At 46.2% G+C, this 21,218-nt stretch overlaps 1 protein-coding gene across 5 annotated transcripts in view; it reads left to right on the top strand.

The window, feature by feature from the left end:
* The window catches only part of EPB41L4B (erythrocyte membrane protein band 4.1 like 4B), a 117,906-nt gene that overhangs the window by 42,240 nt on the left and 54,448 nt on the right, over positions 1-21,218 (top strand). For 4 of the 5 annotated variants that reach the window (XM_033122291.1, XM_033122294.1, XM_033122292.1 and 1 more), the window contains exons 4-14: positions 240-318; positions 2,219-2,263; positions 4,110-4,162; positions 8,959-9,079; positions 10,170-10,257; positions 10,416-10,504; positions 10,803-10,872; positions 10,971-11,140; positions 13,426-13,535; positions 15,918-15,948; positions 19,390-19,423. In XM_033122291.1, coding sequence (XP_032978182.1) covers positions 240-318; positions 2,219-2,263; positions 4,110-4,162; positions 8,959-9,079; positions 10,170-10,257; positions 10,416-10,504; positions 10,803-10,872; positions 10,971-11,140; positions 13,426-13,535; positions 15,918-15,948; positions 19,390-19,423 — 890 coding nt within the window. The remainder of the gene's footprint in view (positions 1-239; positions 319-2,218; positions 2,264-4,109; positions 4,163-8,958; positions 9,080-10,169; positions 10,258-10,415; positions 10,505-10,802; positions 10,873-10,970; positions 11,141-13,425; positions 13,536-15,917; positions 15,949-19,389; positions 19,424-21,218) is intronic. The other variant, XM_033122293.1, reaches the window with a different exon arrangement.

Here is a 21,218-nt window from a genome sequence, read left to right as displayed (position 1 = left end):
ATGGTTACGGTTTTCTTCCAGAATGAGGTTACTAGCTAAAGCATCTGTGCCAGCAACAATCCATTTGAGTTTTCCAAACCAAGTTTGAAAAGCACTTACTAGCTTTGTATGTGCTGTTGTGCCTTCCCAGTGTCGTGGTGACTGTGTTAATAGATTTTACGTGTTCTTCCTTTTTGTCCATCCTGTGATCTTCACAATTGGGGAAAAACATCTTCAACCTTCCATCTCCAAATGTTTAGTTGGACCTGCTTATGCTTTGCATTTTCGAGTTAAATATTATTCTTCAGAACCAAACAACCTTCGTGAAGAGTTTACAAGGTAGGACAAAATGCAGAACAAGACTCCCCTTCCCCCAATAGCACTTACCTTGCTTATAATTTATGGGTCTTCTACTTTGTGGGTTTGCTTCGCATTCCATTTGCTGTCTTTATATTCTGAGTCATTAGCATTTTGTCTGTGCTTCGCTCTATTTTCTGTTGAAAATCCACACTTTGCTTAATTTGACCTTTTTCTTAGTGAATCAAAATGAAAAGATTTATTTTTCGTGTCACATTTGTTTGGCTGGACTTTAGGTAATTTGGTTAGTTGTTCAATGGCACGTTATTTTTGTCTCAGATACAAAAAAGGGAAGGCAGGTATTGGAAGAGCATTTCTCAGTCCAAAAATGCCATCTTATTATTTTAAGGGACTTCACAATATTCCCTTGACTGTTATAATATCAAAGTAACAATTTCTTCTATGGTGTGCCTGCCCCCGTCTATCAGACTTTAGAAATAGTGTTGAAGCAAAAGAGGCTTAAAAAGCATTTTAAGTGTGGAGTTTCCCTCCAGCCACCCTTTTATCAGTGAGATTCTCTACCCAGCCCGGCCTGATGTCTGCAGAACTCCCATGACATTGTCTGTGTGACGGACAGTAGTCATGACATGTAAGCTGCTAGGTGGTCCATGGTAGTGACCGCTAGCTTGGAGATGACCACCCAAGTAACACCTTAAAGATCACTTATCACCCTCTCCTGTGCTGGACAGGCTTATGGGGCTCTGTAGTTAGACTTTCCTATAGGAACTGGAAGCTCTGGCCGCGTCAGCACTGTCTTCCTTGATGGGAGTACTCAGTTCAGTGCTGGTTAAGTACCTGTCACAGGCAGGAACATTCTGGAATATACCAGAACCTTCCGCCCCCTCCCTCCTGATTTCTGGGTCACCCACATTCTCCTATATCCATTCCATGGAGAGTGACTGTCTCCATTGTTTTCAAAGTTCAAACAAGTTGAATGATTCTAGTGTTCGTCTTCAGAGTCCTCTATGAAACATACTGCTCCTGGTTGTCATCAAAGCCAGTGATTCCTAACTAGGGTTGTGTGAATCAGAAACACCTGGGAAGCTTTTGAAACAAGTCAGATTTCTGGGGATCACTCTTGTGTGTGCGATTCTGATTCCATAGGCAAGGAGTACAGTGTGGACAGCTTTGGTTTTTACAAGCACTGTGAGTGATTCTGATGCCCACATCCACCTGGTAAAAAAAAAAACAACACACTTCTTTAAGCCAAAACACTTATTTTTTTTACTCAAGGGAACCCTTCTTGTGTTATTTGCGTCCTTCTTCCCCATTTTCCATTACCCCTGTAACCAGCAGCTGCAGTCCAATTCCAGAATTTGTGTGTGTGTGTGTGTGTGTGTGTGTTCACACATGCACAATTTTTTAAAAGATAGGGTCTGCAGTTAAACTGCATCAGAAAAGAAAAAGCCTTAAGCAGTGGCTAACTACCGTCAGCTGTAATCTTTTTGATACAGTCAGCTGCAACCCCTATGGACTTCTGGTGGGGCTGGCTCAGGGCCCAATCCAGGGGATCCCCTTGCGAGTTGAAATGGACACATTGCATGCCTGTGTGTGAGCGCTGTGTGCTGTGTTTGGCTCCCTCCTGGGGCGCCGAGGGTGTTGTGGAGGCCGTCATTGGACTGTGCGGTGTTCCATGTTCCATACTCCAAGTATCTTGCAAGTGCCGTACCTGCACTCACTTTCCTAGCTAGGTTCTGGGATTCCTTCCTGGAGACCCAGGAGGAGATGCTTCCACCAAAGTTCTCATTTGATTTGGACTCCCTTCTTACAATGCAGAATTCCGGGCTGCGTGTGGGGCGGGGTTTATGATGGGAAGTTGGGGATTGATCGGAAGCGGCTGGGGAAGAGTTACCCTCTGTTGACTTTTGTATATGTTTGTCAGGTACCTGTTTGTTTTACAACTCAGGCATGACATTCTTTCAGGAAAGTAAGTACGTTTTTGTTCTGACTCTTCACCTAGGATAGATCATAGTATATTTCTAAATAATTCACTGTTTTGTTTTGTTTTTTTTTAACTCTCTTACCCTTGTTCCCTTTTCAAAATTCAAAAAAAAGTACACCAGGCATTGTAAAGTGAGTCTAATACTTGTATCACTGTCATCATCATCTTATTTTAAATGATTACTATATGGCTTGAAGCATTTCCAAGAGCATTTAATATCTTAAGTGATGTGTATTTGGGAATAATTCTCTCCCTGATCACATCACTGCCCCATTCATAATGGCTTTTGTCGTATTTGCAAGCAAGATACGTTATTAGTATGTATACACTTACAAGTATTTGGGCAGACAAAAAGTCTCATTCATCACCATCTGCATTTAAGTAATGTAAAGAGGTTATATTCTGATTCTGATGGAAAGGTTCAGACATCTCATCTCATTTCCTTTGCCCCTCTTAAAAGTGGTTCTTAAATACTAGGCCTTGGGCTACACAATGATTGTTGAGCACAAGAAGCATTGGCACTGAAGTGGTTGATTTCACATGTAATATTAATTTATTTTAAAGATAACGAGATTTAACAGTCGTACCTTTTACAGTTGTGTCATTTTTCAACATACGTAGTGACTATTTCTCTTACACGGAAAACTAAAACGAAAAAGTATACTGAATCTAAAAAGCAATACCTGATATTGACAAGAGTACCTTATGATTTTGAATATAATCTGAAGGAAATTTAAAATGTGATTTCCGAATTTGCAAACTCTCAATAGAATGTGTGCTATAAAAATTTTGGTGGAATGTACACTCTAGAACAAGTAGATTGTACAGTGTATACATTTGCCTTATTCAACCATGCAAGACAGATCTCTGACTGACGTGCATAGTATAAGTGTGTCTGTATTTTTATCTCCTCTTCCCTTTCTCCATACTGTGCTCCTCCTACTAAAGTCCTCTTAATTTTAATAATTGTCTTCAGTTTGGAAAAATATTAATGGCGACATCTTGCATTTGTGTAGTACTTTGCAGTTTACAAGCGCTTCAGCCTGATACACTTCAAAGCAGAATGGTGTTTTGGTCCCAGCACTGCCTCCTACCAGCTGGATGACCTTGGGCAAGACCTTTGAACGCTCAGTTCCTCATCTCTACAGATGGGGGAGCACTGGCAACACCCATCCTAAGGTTTTACAAACTCCATGCATTGACCAAATTGGACAAAATATATGCAAAGGCTTTGAAAACTATGAAGTGCTATACCAATGTATGTCATTATTATTTTTCTAACTAAATTTGTAATATTAAGTATAAATGGGATCCTGATCTGTAGTAGTAATACACTTCTGTGGCTACGCCTCAGATACACTTACTAGAATGCTTGAGTGTATCCAGCTGGCAATGTTAGTTATTTTGTCTGTCTGTTTATTTTTAATATTATGATCTCAATTTAAAAAAGATTTAAGGCAGCTTGAAAAGACAAATGTACTATATCAAGATAAAATAAGTTTAAAAATAATAAGACAAAGGGAAGGCTTTTCATTCTATTTCCCAAACTTCCCCGTTTTTGGAAAATCCAGTAAAATTGCCTACAGGGTTGATAGAAACTATACCTAGATTGGGTTATTTTACTATATGATGAGAACTGACTCTGGATATATGTAGTGTAAGTCAGCTTGTTGTTTGCATTCTTTTGTGTGGACAGCAAAAATAGAAACCACCAGGAACAAAAATCAATATCTAAATATCATTTCCTTTTGAAAAATGACTTTAATGACATTTTGTATGATTATTGGTATTGAAGTTCATATACAGAATTAATTTCTTTTTTTTTTTCAAGATTGAAATGCCCATATGAAACGGCTGTGGAATTAGCTGCTCTCTGTCTACAAGGTACATTATTCTTTAGCGATAATGAGCATTTTAATGTTATTGCTTTCATTTCAACAAATGAGTGTCTGCTGTGTACCAGGCACCGTGCTTTACTCTGGGAGTTTAAATGAATACTGGGGGTATAAATGAATATGATATTGTCTCCATTCTCAAGTAGCTTGCCGTCCCATGAGGACCCCTTGGCAGGACCACATACTCTCTACATCTATACAGAGTGCAGTGTAGTTTCTCTAGGAATAGAGACCTGCAGGCCGCTTGGAAGAGGAAGCCCCAGGGGAGATGAGTAGATGAAGACAGTCAGAGGAACCGAGGCACAAAGTGGAAAAGTATGTGCAGAGAGCAACCAGCAGTTGAGGGGTATCGGAGGGTGACGTTCAAGAGGCTGGATAGGTGGGCGACCTTGGACCCCATTTAAAGAGCATGAATGTCATGCTGTCCGTAGGGGGCCCTTTGAAGACTCTTCAGCGGGAGGCAGGCCTGGTGAGAGGTGCCTTTCAGAAAGGCTATGATGGGCACAAGGGACTAGAGCAAGACCAAGGTGGGCTGGGGGCGTGCAGTGAGGAGGTGCTGCTGTAATAAAAAGAAACTGACCAGGGCTGGGACACACACACTCACACACACACACACACACACACACACCTGCCAAAACAAAAAACAAAAAAACCTCCCAGCACTGGCGGTACAAGAAGGACCTGGTCATTAGACTTAGGTCTTGAGAAGGAGTCAGGGATGACTCATAGGCTGCCACCAAGGACAGGTGACAGAACGGTTAGAAGAAGACTGGGCTCTGGTGGACGAAACATCTATAGGGTATCTTGATTGAGAAGTGCCAGTGGCCCCTCCAGTGGCTTCTAGAGTGCGCACATCTGGCTCCTGGAGACAGGTGAGCCCGGAAGCCCCGACGGGAGTCGTCAGCACGTAGGAGGGACTTGGATGGTACGAGGTTTCCTGCATGACTGTCAGTGTCAACTGTTCCCGTCCGTAAGATGTACTGGTGGAGTTTAGTTTAAAATGCACAAGGGACACTTGCCAAAGTTTCCTGCACTAATTAAGAGAATACTAATGTGTAACTGCACATAAGGAATTTCATCAGCACATCAGCTAGACATATGCTGCGGATTCGTGTACCAATGTGTTCATTGGCTTCCACAGAATAATGAATTAGGATGTATTCATTCACAATTACTCATTATTTTTGAACACCCTAGTAAGGTTTGGCTTCTCACTTTCGTATTTACCAATTTTTAAAAGTTGAGCTAAGTTTTTTCAAATTATAAAATCAGTACACACTTATTATAGAATATCAGTACCACAACCCAACAGACAAGCGGAAGGAAGGAAGGAAGGAAGCCACCAGCCACAGACAGCCCAAGTTTCTACCTATGAATTTTGAGTGGAGTTTTTAAGATGTAATTCTGTTCAGGGTCATATACAAATGTTTTGTATGATTTCCTACTTTGTATTTTTAGTACATGTATTTGGTCCTGTTTATACGCATAAAGATGGTTTTTAGGGACTTCAGGTTACTCCCATTCTATGGTACTTCTGTTCCTTAGTCAGTGTTAATTCTTCTTCTCGAGCGGGGGCTTGGCATATAGCAGGTGCTCGGTAAGTGAAGAATGAATTGAATGAAGTTGGACAGGTACCCAAGGACTTTGGTTGAAGGGGGAGCCTGCCCATGGGGTTTAAAGGTGACGATGTTGTCATCTGTAACTGTCCGTGCCGAGTACAAGGCTAAGTGCTTCCCATCCATATGTGCCTAATACAACGGCCCTTAGGGTAAGCGCCATATGGATGTGTTACGGCTTGAGGAACTTAGAAACAGACTGTCCACTTTGGCCAGGTACACTTGTCTCCAGTTTGTCAAGTGGCATCCACCCTGGAGTTTGAGTCGCCGGGAGGTCATATCATCGGCGTGGTGACCCAGCAGTCGATGTCAGGGGGTAGTGAATGGGATGAAAGCACCCATGTCAGACCTGGGGCTCCCAGTGCAATGGAGAGGTTTCTTCCTGATGCCGTTGGTGTTATATACCAACCCTTATGTTGTCTCAGATGATGAGAGGACAGGACACCCAGGTTACCGTCTCACACCCCGTGTGATGAGGCAGCACCACACTCGCAAAGCCCAGCTCTAGGAGAGCCAGATGTCTTGCCCCCGAGCCAGGGCAGACAAGGTTATCAGCTGTCGGGGAGCCCTTTCTGAAGAAATTACCCGTGTGAGCTCGAACCACATCCGTGTAATGTAAGATGCAGTTATTCTGTCAGGTACAGATAAAAAGGCTGAAGAGTTACACAGATGTCCACAGGAAGTTCTCGTTACAGTGTCCCTCCATGCCTGCTTCTCCCCCATCCCATCAGTACATGCTGTAGCCTGCTTCTCAGTTCAGCCACAGCAGAGCCAGCTTTCCTCAGACTGTAAAGATCACAAGAGCATCTTCATGGGTTTGAATAGAATGAAAGGTCGTGTTTCTTCCCATGCGTGAGCCTTGAGGACATGTCTTGCTGCGGTTGTCCTTGAATTCATAGTACCTCCCGAGTTACGATGCAGTGGCCCTGCGTGGAAGCTGTGCTCGTTGGGGAACTCCGTTTATGGCAGATTTGAAATTTAATGCAGGCAAAAAGCAAAAGAAGGGAGGAGGGAGAGTGGGTCAGTCATTTGTTGTGTGCCCATGATCTTGTTTCAGCCTCTAACAGTTCCCATTTTACGGTTAAGGCATCAGAGATCCCGAGAGGTTAAGTGACGTGCCCAGGTCCACAGACAGTACACAGCAGAGTTGCGATGCAAGCCCTCCTGTGTCTGAGCTATTTCCACCACCCTCCACAGCTGGGGCCCTGGCTGCACAGTTCTCAGACCGAGTGAAGCATTGAGTTTTGCTAACAGGCTCTCGGAAGGCAGGCATGCTACGTCCTAGTGGTTCTCACTCAGGCGTAGTCCAGTCATGGTGAGGAGGGCCGCCAGCCCCCATGCCCGGTCTCAGGGAAAGCTTGTTACTCTGTGGCTTCTTCCTCCTGTGCTCAATGGTGTCAGTGGACTTGTGCAGACACACCGCTAAACGCAGGGCTCCATTGTTTCGCTTTGGCCCATAGGTGCAAGGGACGAGGGGTTCATATCAAGGCGATCTCTTCCCAGACTGCCCTTCTAGTCTTGCCAGGTCCTTAGTTTCAGGGTGACCTCTTGGTCAGAAGTCAGTGGTGGCCTCCCGCCTTGGGAGCCCAGCCCTCACCTTCCCCGGGCAGAGTCTTCATTGGTGACTTTGTCCAAGCTGCCAAGTGGCTACACACCCTGACCCAGACCAGCTGGTGGCCATAGGGGTGCCGTCCACTTCAGAGATGCAGGTGCAGGGCTGCAGTCAGGTGAGGAAACATTCACCAGGTTCTGTGTCAGACATGGTCTCGTACAGCCTTCCCACCACCGCTCTGAGCTTGGTGCTGATGCTTCCTTTGTGTGGACAGGGAGTTTTTATCCCCTTCTGGGATGTGTGGCCCGAAGGCGGCAGGCCTGCTGGGTACATAGTGAGTTGCTGCCACTGGAAGGGCTCAAGCATATGCTGGTTGGTCGATGGGTGGGATTTGTTGTGTTAAGCAGTGGTTCTCAAAGTGTGTTGCCCAGGTCAGCCGCATCAGCGTACCTGGGAACTTGTTAGAAATGCGGATTCGCAGGCCTAATTCCAGACCCATGGAATCAGATTCTCTGGGGGGGGGTCCCGCGATGTGTGGTGTAATGAGCCCTCTAGGTGACCCTGATACACGCTCAGATTCGAAAACCATTGTTGTAGATCAGTGCTTTTCAAAGTAATGTGTGCACCACCCACCCGGGCATCTTAAGCCGGGCATCTTAAGAAGAGGCAGGTTTTGCTTCGGTAAGGCTGGGGAGGGCCCTGAGATTCTGCATTGTGAGAAGGCTCCCCGGTGCTGCTGCTGCTGCTGTCTGTGGGCTCCCTTTGTGTAGCAAAGTATTAGAGGAACCTCTGGAGGATCCCTTTTCTTTCGGGCGGGGAGGGGGGGTTAGGGTGGGGGTGTTGGGAGCTTCCTGAGCTGCAGAGGTTAGGTGGGGAGAGTGGATTTTCTCATTGGTGTCCTGGAGGAATGGGGCCCCTTGTGTTTTCAGGCCCTCCTTTCCACAGGGGCTTGGCGAGAGCAAGGACCATGTGGCATGTTTTGGGCTTTTTGCAGGAATTGCCCACATTGCTGCTCTCCCTCTCTGCGTGACCTGTTCCCTCTCGGTTCTGCCTGAGTTGCTGCAGTTGTTCCTGAAGCCTCTCCCCCGCTCCTTCCTCATCCCCTCCTGCCTCACTCTCTCATTCTTTCCCTCTCCCTCCCAACATACTTTCCCCCTGGATTCTGCATGTACTGAATTCTTGATTGGTCCTCTCCAGCACTGCAGACCCTGGAGTGCTGTTTGGACCTACCCTTCACAAGAGCCTTGTTAAATGGATGTTTCTGGCCAGGTCCTTATTCCCTGCAATTGTCTTTTATTGCAAATTCCGGCTCGAGCGCTTCCTGAGGGAAATATAGCCAGGGCCTCCCTGGGTAGGAGAAATAGTCGGGAGAAAGAATAATAACTAAGGTGATGGTGTTACACCCGATTGGGGGTGGGGGGTGGGTTGGATGATTCTTGGGGATTCTGAATGTGCATGTGAGTACGGAGTGGGATCGAGGGTCTGCTGAAAGGAGAGCGTTGTACGTGAGGGGTGCCTGTGCTTCCAAACCATGTGAAATGCCTTTGGACCTGGTTACAGCAGTTAACGAGAAGCATTCAATGTCTCCTGTTTTTCTCCCTCTTCTGAAACTTGCAGCGGAACTTGGGGAGTGTGAGCTTCCGGAACACACACCAGAGCTTGTGTCTGAGTTTCGGTTCATTCCAAATCAGACAGAAGCGATGGAATTTGATATCTTCCAGAGATGGAAAGAGTGCAGGTACCTTGATGCTACCATCTAGCATTCTGATATGTTTGTTTTGTCACCTGTACGGGGCTGTCCGATTCTTTCACCGACTGTAAATTTACAGCTCCACCTCTTCACCTCTGTCCTGTGCTTCGGTCCTGTTTTTCCCAAAGGCCCACACGACATCTCTTTGCAGAGATGTGCAGTAAGAACCAGTGCATGCTCCTGTTTTTTCTCTGAACTAGAGAGCCTGGCCCTGATTTGCTGCCGGGGATGCCACTGCTCTCCGGCCTCTTAAAGAAAGCCAGGCGGAGCTGCCGTGATCCGTTCTGCACACCTAGGCCTCTGTCCATGGTCTGAACTTCTAGAGGAAACCCTTTAGCAATATGCCCTGTCGTCCCTTCCAGGGACACTCAATATTTGAGACCATGTGCTGTGCAGCCTTATGTTTCAGGACAGGTGGTCACCACAGCTCCATCCAGCCCTGTCATTTTTCTTTCGGCTTTTTCCTCCTTTCCCCCAAAGACACCCCAGTCTAACACTTTTATGCCGGACTCTCCGTGCCGCCTCCACTCACAGGTTTCCCAGATGTGAGCCTTCCCTTCCTCCCGGCCCATCTTCCCCAAACGATACCTGTTCCATGTCACCTTTGGACCCAGAAACTTAGCACGTTTTGCTGTCATCCCTCAGTCACTCTGCAGGGCATATGAAAATGGAAAGTGACGTTCGCACATTCTTGTATCACATTGAAACAGCATAGGAATGTGTGCGTGCAGAGTCACCTTGCTGCACCCCTGCGCATACACACCTCTGCTCTCCTCCGGCAGGCAGGCAGCCATTATTAGCCACCAGTGCTGTGTCCATTCAGCCTTTTTCTTTTGCATATACACACCTGTATCTAGTCACCAAAAACTGGTTCCCTTAAGTGTTCCAATTACAAACTCTGCTCTGTCATCTTTCTATTCAATTAACAGTCTGTTCTGGAGGTCTTCCCGTGTTAATATAAATCGGTGTCCCTCGTTCCTTTAATTGCTGCATAAAATCCCTTAGTGTGGCTGTGCCCTTCAGAATTCTGTGGGTGTATGAGTTTCGGTTTACATGTATTTCCATTGGTTTTTCGAAGGGGAAAGAGCCCTGCCCAGGCGGAACTCTCCTATCTGAATAAAGCGAAGTGGCTGGAAATGTATGGGGTAGACATGCACGTTGTCAGGGTAAGAACGGTGTGCGTTTAAGTCATTGGGTCTCGCTGTGCCTGAGCAATGCGTAAACAGTGGGCACACAACGTAATGCGGTGAGCACACTGTTTTGCATTCTGCTCTGTGCCAACCTGTTAGAACCCTCTACCGATTGTCCCTTCGTTTGTTTGTAGGGAAGAGATGGCTGTGAATATTCTCTTGGACTGACCCCGACAGGCATATTAATCTTTGAAGGAGCTAACAAAATAGGCTTATTCTTTTGGTAATTTAGTTTTGTCTAATATTTAAAAATGTCTTTTCCTATTTTGTGGTGGAATTCTATGTGATGGATGATTCTTGAGGGATATTTGCAACACCCTGATTCATTTTAAAAAACAACACCATTTTCGTGTGTTCGTGGGTGCTTGGCAATGGCCGTGAAACTTCTTGGATAATTACACTTGAACAAATGAATGATTGATCTAGCAAATCTAAGCTTTAAACGTAGACAGGAAACTGCTGTCTGATGGGTGGATAGTTTTCCTGCAGATTGCACTTCTAAACTGTTTTCTCTCGACCAGGCCTAAAATTACCAAAATGGATTTTAAAAAGAGCAAATTGACACTGGTGGTCGTGGAGGATGATGACCAGGTAAGCCTTCCGCCCCGGTTTTCCTCCATGCTGTCAGCAGTCCTTCGTCCATGTCAGGAGCACCTATTTAAACGAGACCCCTGTGCTTCCCTGTTCAGGGACGGGAGCAGGAGCACACGTTTGTGTTCCGGCTGGACAGCGCCAGGACCTGCAAGCACCTCTGGAAATGTGCAGTCGAGCATCACGCCTTCTTCCGACTGCGGACACCCGGAAATAGCAAATCGAATCGGTCAGACTTTATCAGGCTAGGGTCTCGCTTCCGATTCAGGTAGGCTGTATTTTTACGTCACGATCGCGTGTTTCGAAGGAGGGCAGCAGTGATGTTTTGTGTGAGGGGAGCCCTGGATCTGCCTCCAGAGGCTTGAGTTGGATGTCCCATCTCTGCTGCTTTCTTAAGTTGGAGCTTTAGTCGAGTCCCTGAAGAAGTTCTTTCAGCCTCTGTTCTCATTGATGAAATGGGGATAATAATAACAACAATACAATTATGAATAGCTGACATTTAGCTTGAACCAGGCTGTTGAATCCAGGAAACACTAGCCACATGTGGCTGTCGAGATTCATTAATATTAAAGAAACTTTAAAATGCAGTTTCTCGGTGTCAACTAACCACGTTTCAGGTGCCCAGTGCGCTCGAGGCAGGTGGCTGTCATGTCGGGCAGCTCAGACATGGAACACAGCATCATGGTGGGAAGCTCTGCCCACCGCACTCACTGCTCTGGAGCTTTTCATGTGCCAACTCCTAATCCTCGCAGCAGTCGTAGAAGATAGGTCCTCTGACACGTATCTACAATAGACCTGTGAGGATGAATTGTAGGTCTGCCCCTGCCCACTGCCTGCTCCGGGGACTCCATTTACTCTGGCAACGGGGGTGCAGCTCAGGGTCCCTAAGAGGGGCCTGATCACAAGAAGATACTTTGGAGAAAGGGGGGATCAACTTTTCAGATACGGCAGGGTTGCATATGTAATAAAGTACAAGCTGTTACCAAAAAGAAGAAGAAGAAAGGTCATCTGATTATCTTCATCTTACAGATAAGGAAACGGGGGGGCCAGGGGGTTGCACAGTCTGTCCAGACTCGCAGCCACTTCCTGGTAGAGCCGAGATTCAACCCCAGGCCATCTGGGTCTTACATTTTAACCACTACCCTGCTGTCTTTCACATGCCAATGTCAAGAAATTCGGTGACATTTAAGAGTGAGAGCAGATGTCAATGTGTGTGAGTAGCCCAGCGTCGGCTTAGTGTTTGAATCTGAAAAGACCCTGAGAAAATGGAGAAAACTGTATTCTGATAAATTTTTACTTAGGATTCTGAGACCATGTCTCTCACCACGCATGAGAACTCCCTGGGTGTTTGTGAAAAAGGAGGATTTCTGACCTCGTCTGAATCCATGGGTGCCCACATGTGCATGTCTGAATAAAGCCTGGGAAAGTGCATTTTATAAATGCACTCCCAAGGTTGATTTCTGAGGCACGTTTACAGATCTGAGAATAGCTGTTACAAGATCTAAGACTTCACATGTTTCATAACCTCTACCCACACATGGCATGTCCTTGAACTCTGTTTAAAATGCCAAAAGATTTGCTCATTTCAAGTGTATCTGCTGTGCAAGGAAATGGCTGTGCTCTTGTGTTTAAAGAATTATTTTGTTTGAATGTACTTTTAAATGCTGCAAGGGAGGGAAGAAAAACAAGTCCTTTCTGAGAATTGACTCAGGATTCTGAGGAGGCTGGCGAATGTCAGAACTACAAAGGTTAGCGGAGACATCGCACCGTATGCTGATGTCTGTTCTGGTGGAAGTGAGTGCTTCCAAAGGGAAGGACGGTGGGGGTGGTTGCCAAGGCAGGCTTTTCCATCCTGAGAGGAAACTCCCCCAGGATTTGGCCCAGACCAGGCTCCCTTCTGCTCTTTGAAAAGAGGAAGAACAAGGGGAGTTTGGAGATGAAGTCGCCCCCTGGAGGCACTTCGGGCAGGTGGCAAGTGGTTTGTGGATCCTTCTGTATGAAAAATCACGAACCGACAGTGGCTGGAATGAAGCAGTGACAGAACAGACAGCAGCACCGTGCCTCTTGTAAGCTGCAGCTGGGCAGCACAGCACGTTGGTTGAAACCCAGAAAGCCTAGTGAAAGAAGCAATGTTTCTCTTGGCATAGCAAAGACAGCCAAGGTTTAGTTAAGTGGTCATTGATAACAGCCCTTGCAAAGATTTAAATGTCTACATAATGTGTTTTATGAAAGGTTATTATATGAGTAAATCCGTGTTCTCTTAGATGTTCCAAGTACTCGAACCAGCTTGGTTTGTGCAGCCAAGTGGCTGGTACCTAAATTGCAGGTCCTGTCTTTTGATGGAAATACCTGCCCCTGTAATACAGCCTGCGTTTGGCAAAGGTGCTTTTATTTCCAAATAGAAGGTGGAATTTAGTGTGTGTCTTTACCAAACAAGTCATGATAAGTTGAAATTGATTTTGGAGCTTTTAGAAATAAAAGTTCACTTTTAAATAAGTATAACGGACTGATATTCTAATATTGGTGACATGCAATAAAATATTTACTTTCCAGTGGGCGGACGGAATATCAAGCTACACATGGCGCCCGGTTACGGAGAACCAGCACGTTTGAGAGGAAGCCTAGTAAACGCTATCCATCCCGGAGACATTCGACATTCAAAGGTTGTGTGTTTTTCATTCTGCCTTGATATTTTACATTATAATTTGGTTGGTTAATCCCCAAGGAGCTTGGTGAAGCAGAGTTTGAAGGAACTGTCTACTGTTCTGCTCTGTCATTCCAAAGCTTTTTTTTTTTATTCATTTTAAAATGTTATTTTTAGTTATAGTTGGCATACAACGTTATATTAGTTTCAGGTGTACAACATAGCAATTCGACATTTATATACCCTACAAAGTGATCACCACAGTAAGTCTAGTAACCACCTGTCACACTACACAGTTATTACGATCTTATTGACCGTATTCCCTATGCGATACGTGACATCCCTGTGACTTAGAACTGGAAGTTTGTACTTCTTAAACTCCTCCCCCTTTTCCACCCATCCACCCACCCCTTCCCCTCTGGTAACCATCAGTTTGTTCTCTGTATCTCTGAGTTTTCCAAAGCTTTCTTTTGAAAAACACCCCAGGGGGATTCTCTTGATAGGAATGGGGACATTTGTGCCATCTGCTGTCTTTAATCTTTCCCATTGGATGTGTTCATTTTCTTCCCCCCGTTTTCCACATTTCTTTTCTTTTGGACCAGGGAGCTCAGAATACCATAGGCTAATGTGTTTCTTGCCTACGGAAGATGATACTGTGTCTTGGGGGGAAAAACAGTCCCTTCTCTCCTCCCTCTTGGAATTGCAAGCGAGGACATCAGTCTCACGCTAACCAGAACTTTGACCATGTGCTCGCTTCGGCAGCACATATACTAAAATTGGAACGATACAGAATTTTGACCATATACAAGCAGATTTTAAATATTGGGCTCAGGTCCCATGGACAGTACAAACACACCCTGCCCTGGAATGTAGCCTCGTCCTAGATGCCTGCCCCTCCCCCCTTCCAGAACTCCCCAAGCCTTGTCTTGTCATTTACTGCAGTGACCTCACACCAGCACGAGGCTGATACCAGGTTCAGGTTCAGTCATGGAAGGAGCAAGCCAGCCTCATTTCTGTTTAAAGCCAGCCTCCAGGCCCTGTGAAGTAGCTCTCCTTTGTCTACCCGTGATTTCTCCTCCATTCAGGACACCCAGCTTATCACTAAATTGTGGGCGCTTTTATAGCAGGACCTCTGCCTTCTCAGCTCCCCTCACCCCCTCCTACTTATTGTTTACTCATCGTGGCAGATCCATGTGTTTTGTCTTGTATAACTCAGGACTTTGTGGGCCTTGGTGGGCCCTGGCACCTATCCTTTCCCCTTCTAGAATCTTCAACCTTCTGTTCCCCACTCTTTCCTTCCTTTGTGGACCAACTATGCAATAGCCTGGCAGCCAGAAATTCTCTAAAGTCATTCTTGGCTGCTTTAGTGGAGAAAAAACACCCAGAGCCCAGGAAATGCTGACCTCACCTTCAAAAAAACCAGAGGATGAGGTGTGCCCAGAGAAGGGTGCCCGTTGGTGAAGGGTGATTGACTGATTACAGGAAGTGGGAGTAACCAAGTTAAGGGCTGGGGGATAGTGAGAGGTGGGCACGCTCTCTGCCCCAAGGGCTGTGTTCCTCCCTGACAAGCATTATGCTTGTGCTGTAGTCCATTGGGGTCACCGTGGTCCAGAAATACCTGGGTATTAGGAAGAACTTGTTGACTATCCCCAAGTACTGCTATCTGAAAACAGTACTGAGCTCCCAGTCCCTGGACATGGGTCCGGGCACAAAGGGAAAGACCCCTTGGTATGGCTGCCGCAGAGGGCAGGTGGCATCTTACAGCTTGACCCCGTAAAGCGATGGCTTTAGAACTCTTCCACGCTCCAGCTTCTGTGCTTCTCTGCCACTTCTCCTTCCTGGTCTCCATCCTCATTCCCTCCTTTATTTTACTGACATTGTCTCCAGCCAGAGTTCTGGCATCTTTGTGAAGCTTTTAATGGTTCCCCAGGCCGCATCCTTTTTACAACGAAACGGGGTCTTGACGAATGAACTCTATCTCTCTGCATGGGCCCTTCCGCAGACTCACATCCCCGCTCCAGCAGCCGTGACTGCCCGGAGGTCCCCAATAGATTCATGCTTGTGGTTCAGCCTTTACCACCTTCATGCGTCTCTGTCTCTGTGTCAAGACTGAGTTCCTTGACAGTAAGGACTGGGTCTCTCATCTCTGGCCCTGGGAATGGGCTCAGTCAGTGAGGCTTCACTGAGTGATTGCGAGAGCCGGGCATGGAGGGAAGGCCGGTTACTCTTCCTCCAGAAAGGAGCAGTAGCCCACGTGAGGATTCTGCCTCCTGGAGTTGAGGCTGCTCTTAGATCAAGAAATCTCTTTCTCGGTCATTGTTAACGCATGGTAAAAGTGATAAAACTCATGATACCATATTTCTGTGTTTTGTTTGTTTGTTTGTTTTGTTTTGTTTTAAAGCAAGCAACCCAGTGATTGCAGCTCAGATTTGGTAAGTGCCCCCCCCAGACTCTGGGGGACAGCTCTTTTCTATAATTATCATATTTACTTTCAATGTTGACATTTTCCTTAATACAATTAAACCACCGGGTGAGTCTCCTGATTTTTTTTTTTTTTTTTTTTTGTCTTTTTCTGCTGCCTGGCTATACCATCTCCATGGCTTTCAATAAGTAGACAATAGAATGTTCCAAGACAGTTTGTTTTGTTTTTTTAGAAAACACGGCTGCCTTGTTTGAGTAGCTCTGTGCTTTGTTGATTATAACAGTGGGTGATAAAGGCAATTGGAATGTGTATAGCACACGGTGCTAATGGCACTGCAGGCAGGGATGAGAAAGAAAGGCCGTGCTCTTGAGCAAAAGCTACACGAGAGCAAAGGCAGGCTTCGCCCAATGACAGGCAGCTCTTACAGTCATACAACAGAGAAGACCTTTATTACACATCTTTATTGAAATTCCTGCAGGAAAGAGTACTTGTCGCAAGACGAAATCTCTGGCTCAGGAGTCAGCAGACTTTTTCTATCAAGTGCCACATAGGAAATATTTTAGACTTGCAGGCCATCCTCTCACTTTTCATAAGTACTCAGCTCTGTCTCTGGAACATGAAAGCCGCCAGAGACAACACATAAGTGTGCCAGAAACTTGACTCATAATCGCAGGTAGGCCAGGTTTGGCCTACGGGGCGTAGCTCGCGGCCCTTCCATCGCACAGGTGTTCTGTATCTTGCCTGTACATTGGAATCACCCAGTGAGTTTTGACACGTCCCCTCAGCCAGGCTACACCCCAGGCTAAGAAACAGGGTGGGACCTAGACCTCTGTGGTTTTGAAAGCTCCCGGGTGATTCTAGTGTGCCGCCCAGGTGAGAACCATTCTCCTGCCTCGTATATGCCCTTCTTCCTCTGAAACAACTGTTTTCTTATGTGAGTTCTGACTTACTAAGTGCACAGCTGTCATGAGAGAGAATGACAGAGTGTAGTTATTTCAGCTCTTGCGCCCAAGCTCCAGCCACTGACCAGTGGTAGCACAGTTTAGCGAGCCTCTCAACCTGCACAGGTCTTGGCTGCTAGGGATGGTGGTCTTTGAGAGCAGTACAGCGCAGCTGTCCATGCACTCTGGACAGTTGGCAGAGCACGGCGTGAGGTGGAACGGGTAGCCAGCGCCCAGGGTAGTGGTGAGATCGCTGGCGAGGGATCTGGAGACCTCCCGCCCAGCCCCCGCATGGCTCTGACCCAGCTCTGGGGCCTTGGTTTTCCCTTTCCTGGGCCTCCATTTTCTCATCTGAAAACAAGGAGGTTGGACTAGATCGGCGGTTTTGCAAACTTGTTTAGCCTCAAATTTTCACCCCCCAGAAGAAACCTGACATAGAAAACAGGAAGAAAGTGGAGTTTGTGGAGGTGAAGCCGAGTGGGGAGGGAGGGGTCGATGCCTGCTGCTCATCTGCCCCCCTCAGGGAACCCCAAGACACTTTCGTGGACCCCCAAGGTTCTAGAGAACATAACCAGCCCCTTGCATCACACAGCTGGAGACTCAGCCTCATGTCTCTGATTCCAAACTCTACCTGCAGTGCCATTCTGCTAGGAGTCCAGTGTCTGAGTCTTGTATCTGGGTCCAGCGCTCAGCATCTAATGAAGGGGATCAGAGGTCCAGAAGAACTGCTGTGCATCATGTCCCGCCCCGCCCAGGGTGGGAGGAGGTGGCATGGCTCCTGCATGGGTTCCTTTAGGCTTTCAGGCTTGCCCTCTCTCTAGGACCCCTGGGGCAGGTAGTCGCTCATAGTAGTTAAACCTTTCTCCACCTGTCAGCGCCTCTTGCTTTTAATTCTCAGAGGTTTGTGAGTTACAACATTTCTTTCCTTTGCTCTCTGAGGAAGTGCTTGTTTTGTTTGCTTTTCCCTAATATAATTACATTTTCCACTTAGTGTCTAGTGGAGATTACATAGATTGGGAACTAAAACAAAGTAAAAACAAATCTCCACCAAAAAATAAATAAAAACCCCGGTAAATATACCCTTTAGGAACAAATGAGCTAATAACCACTGTCTGCAGCTATTCAATTGCTCTTTTCAGCCTGTGGGCTCCAGGGTGAGGAGGATTGCTATGGGAGCCAGGGATGAAACTGTGCTCTGGGCTACAGAGGTGATACCAGAAAAATAGCACCTTGCAGAACACTTAACCTTCCTGATGCAATTCAGGGGAGGTGAATCTGGCCCAGAGCCTGGCTCTGTGCACTGGCTCTCTCTGAACACTGGAACACAGAGCCATTTAGACCCCAAGCAAGACTCATAACAATGATGTGTTTCCCTCTCGTTGTTGGAGAAGCAATAAACCTTGATTTCAAGCACACCACCCTAGCAACACAGCCCCGTGATTGTGCTGTGTGTGTGGTTTTTCTAGCAAAGATGCCAAGCTTGCGTATTACACACATTGAGTTTTACACCAACCTTTGCCATTCATCGTTTTTAGCGGAGTAGCTATACTTCAGAGTCCATCGAAATAGGATCATGCACGAGGAGCCCAGAACCTTCTCGGCTTAATGGAAACAATAGAGACTTTGGGATTGAGCAGACGTCCATTCCAGCCCTGGCTCTGCCATTGATTAGCAGACAGACCCTGAGCAGGTTTCCTAACTTCTCTGTGAGGCAACCATTCTTTTATCTGTGAAATGAGGTGGTAACATCGATTGACCTCATAGCCTTTTGCGTGGATTAAATAATAACAGATGTGAGGTTCCCAGTACAGAGCCTTGTATGGAATGAACATTCCAAAGGAGTGGCCAGCTCACGGCCGCGTTGTTGACGACAGTGGAACCTATAGTGGCGGGTGCTCAGAAGTGGCTGGTGGCTTTCCATCCAGCTGGAGAAAACTCGGGGCATCACTGGAGCTGCCTGGTGCTGTGGGCCAGCCAGCAATGCCAGGGTGGATCTGGAATGGGAGCCAAAATTACTCGGTTTGCCCAACTGAGCAGACTTCCTTTTTGCCACCAAAACATGACATCCCAAATAGGGCACTGGCACATTACCTACTTGTTTCTACTTGTGAGCTCTAAAGTGACAAATGAAAGTTGCTGTTTGGTTTCCTCAGTTGTATGTTCACTTTAAGCAGCTAATAACCAAAAAGGAATAGTATTCATGAAAGTTCCTAACAGAGTAGGCAGCATTTAGGGTTAGTTTTTGATTGTTGAATATGGCTATACCTTGTTTTAATGTGCTTCGCTTTATTGCACTTTGCAGACATTGTGTGTTTTTCTTAACATATTGAAGGCAAGACCCTCCACCCGCAAAAAGATTATGACTCACTTTATTTTGAGACTCGCTTTATTGCGGTGGGTGGTCTGGAAGTGAACCTGTAATATTATATCTCTGAGGTATGCTTGTGAATCAGTAACAACTGCCGCTTTACAACCTGATAACATTGTGGTTTTTCTTTCCTTTCCTTTAGCTCTAAATCAAATCCTGAAGTCCATAATTACCAGGTAAGATCATTGCTTCTAAAGGTTTTCATGCAATACTTCTTTAAAGTTTCTAAACTTTCCATATTGAGCAGTCATTATGTTTATAATCAGATTTTAAAGAACTGATAACATGTTTTTCTGAGAAAATAAGAGGGGAGTCTTCCTCCTGACCCCTGCTTCTTCTTCTCCTTCTGCCGGTTTTTCTTAGTCTTGTCCACTGGCAAGCAGCAGGCACATATGTTTAAGTTTCTGGGTGCTCAAACAACCTCTTAGGGGCACTCAAGTGAGGCCGCATTTTGCCAAAGTGTGTTCTAGGCCCAGGGAACACAAGTCGCTTGAGGTGTGCCTCCAGGAAAGGTCGTCTTGGTCACACGTTTGGGAAATGTTGCATCCTTCATTCTCCCTTCTTGGCTCTTACAGTATCCATTGGGGTGTCAAAAGGACTGAGAAACCCTGCAAAAAAAGACACATTTTACTTTTTCCCCAAGATTATTTGATTATTGGACACTCCCCTCTCAATAAAAAAGCTAGCCTCTCTCCTCACCTCCCTTTTTTCTCCCCCCGATGGTGTACCCCTTGACATGAATGGAATGGTGGTTTCTAGAACCTTTGTAAAGTGTTATGCTAGGCCTGTTGCCTGCAGAAGGAGCACAGATAGGTTTCCGTGGCTGGAGTTCTACTCTTTCCGCCAGGGCCTGCAAATCTACCTGTGAGTAGCTCTCGCTGGCCTTTCACAGTCTTCTACAACCAAGCTCTGCCTTCCTTTTCTACATGTATTTCTCACTTCTCCTCACCACACAACATATGTTTAGCTCTCAGAGAATCCCATATCTTGCCCCGTAATTTCTTCCCACCGTTCCTTTGTCCATACTCTTCTGCCGGGGATTCCTTCGCCTCCTACCTATCTGCGCATGAAAATCCTTCAGAGCCCGCTTCAGAAGCCCTCTCTGCCCCAGAGTCTCTCTGATTGTCTCACTTGACAACAGTTCTCAGCCCTTCTGCACATGAAAACCATCTGGCAAGCTTTAAAAAAATAATCAGTGCTTGGGCTTCACCCTGGACTGATTGAATCAGAAACGCTGGGGGAGTAGGGGGTGGGGACCGGGGGATCTGGGTATACGAGAGCTTCAAAGCTCTGAAGGTGGTTGCAAGGAACCCCAGGTGGGGGAACCCTGAAGTGATGACGTGTGCTTTGCTTCCCAGATTGTCATTTGTCTGTACTTGGAGGCAGCATCCCTGTCTGGTGGCCTCCTTACTTGGGATCAGCTTTTTTGTCCTGAGCGGGTGTGAATGTCCGAGGGACACTGCTCTCCCAGGTTTCTATCACCAGTCTGATTTTGAATGTCACAAGAAACAAAGCTACTCTACAATGGGTTCACTTTGGAGCCTGATTCTAGTCTCATTCTTGATCTTTTGGTACTGTAGATATTAATTCCTTAGATGAGGGAGGTATCCTCTCTGTGCATTCTCTCGACTAGGTCTCCAAATTATGTTGCAGAAGGAAATTGTGATATTGTCTTCTCTACATGAAATCCATTCTGAATGTGCAGACCCTAGACATGACTTCTGAGTTTTAGGAAATAACACATAAAAGGTGCTTTGTACCCGGTTGGGGAAAGGCCAGGTTCCCCCATCTCCTTGCCTTCTTTAAGTTCTTGAATCTTCTTATTCACAGATTGTTTGTTAGTTTGTTTGTTTTTGAGGGGTTTTCAGGTGTGAGTGGCTGGAATGTTGTGGGGGAAGGGAAGAGTTGTTACTGGGTGATTTACTGCTTGCAGGAGAGAACAAAATTAAAACAAATGAAGCAAAGCGGTCC

The sequence above is a fragment of the Rhinolophus ferrumequinum genome, chromosome 12 (assembly GCF_004115265.2).
Source record: "Rhinolophus ferrumequinum isolate MPI-CBG mRhiFer1 chromosome 12, mRhiFer1_v1.p, whole genome shotgun sequence".
Classification (NCBI taxonomy): Eukaryota; Metazoa; Chordata; class Mammalia; order Chiroptera; family Rhinolophidae; genus Rhinolophus; species Rhinolophus ferrumequinum.
This window is presented reverse-complemented; position numbering and strand designations above follow the sequence as displayed.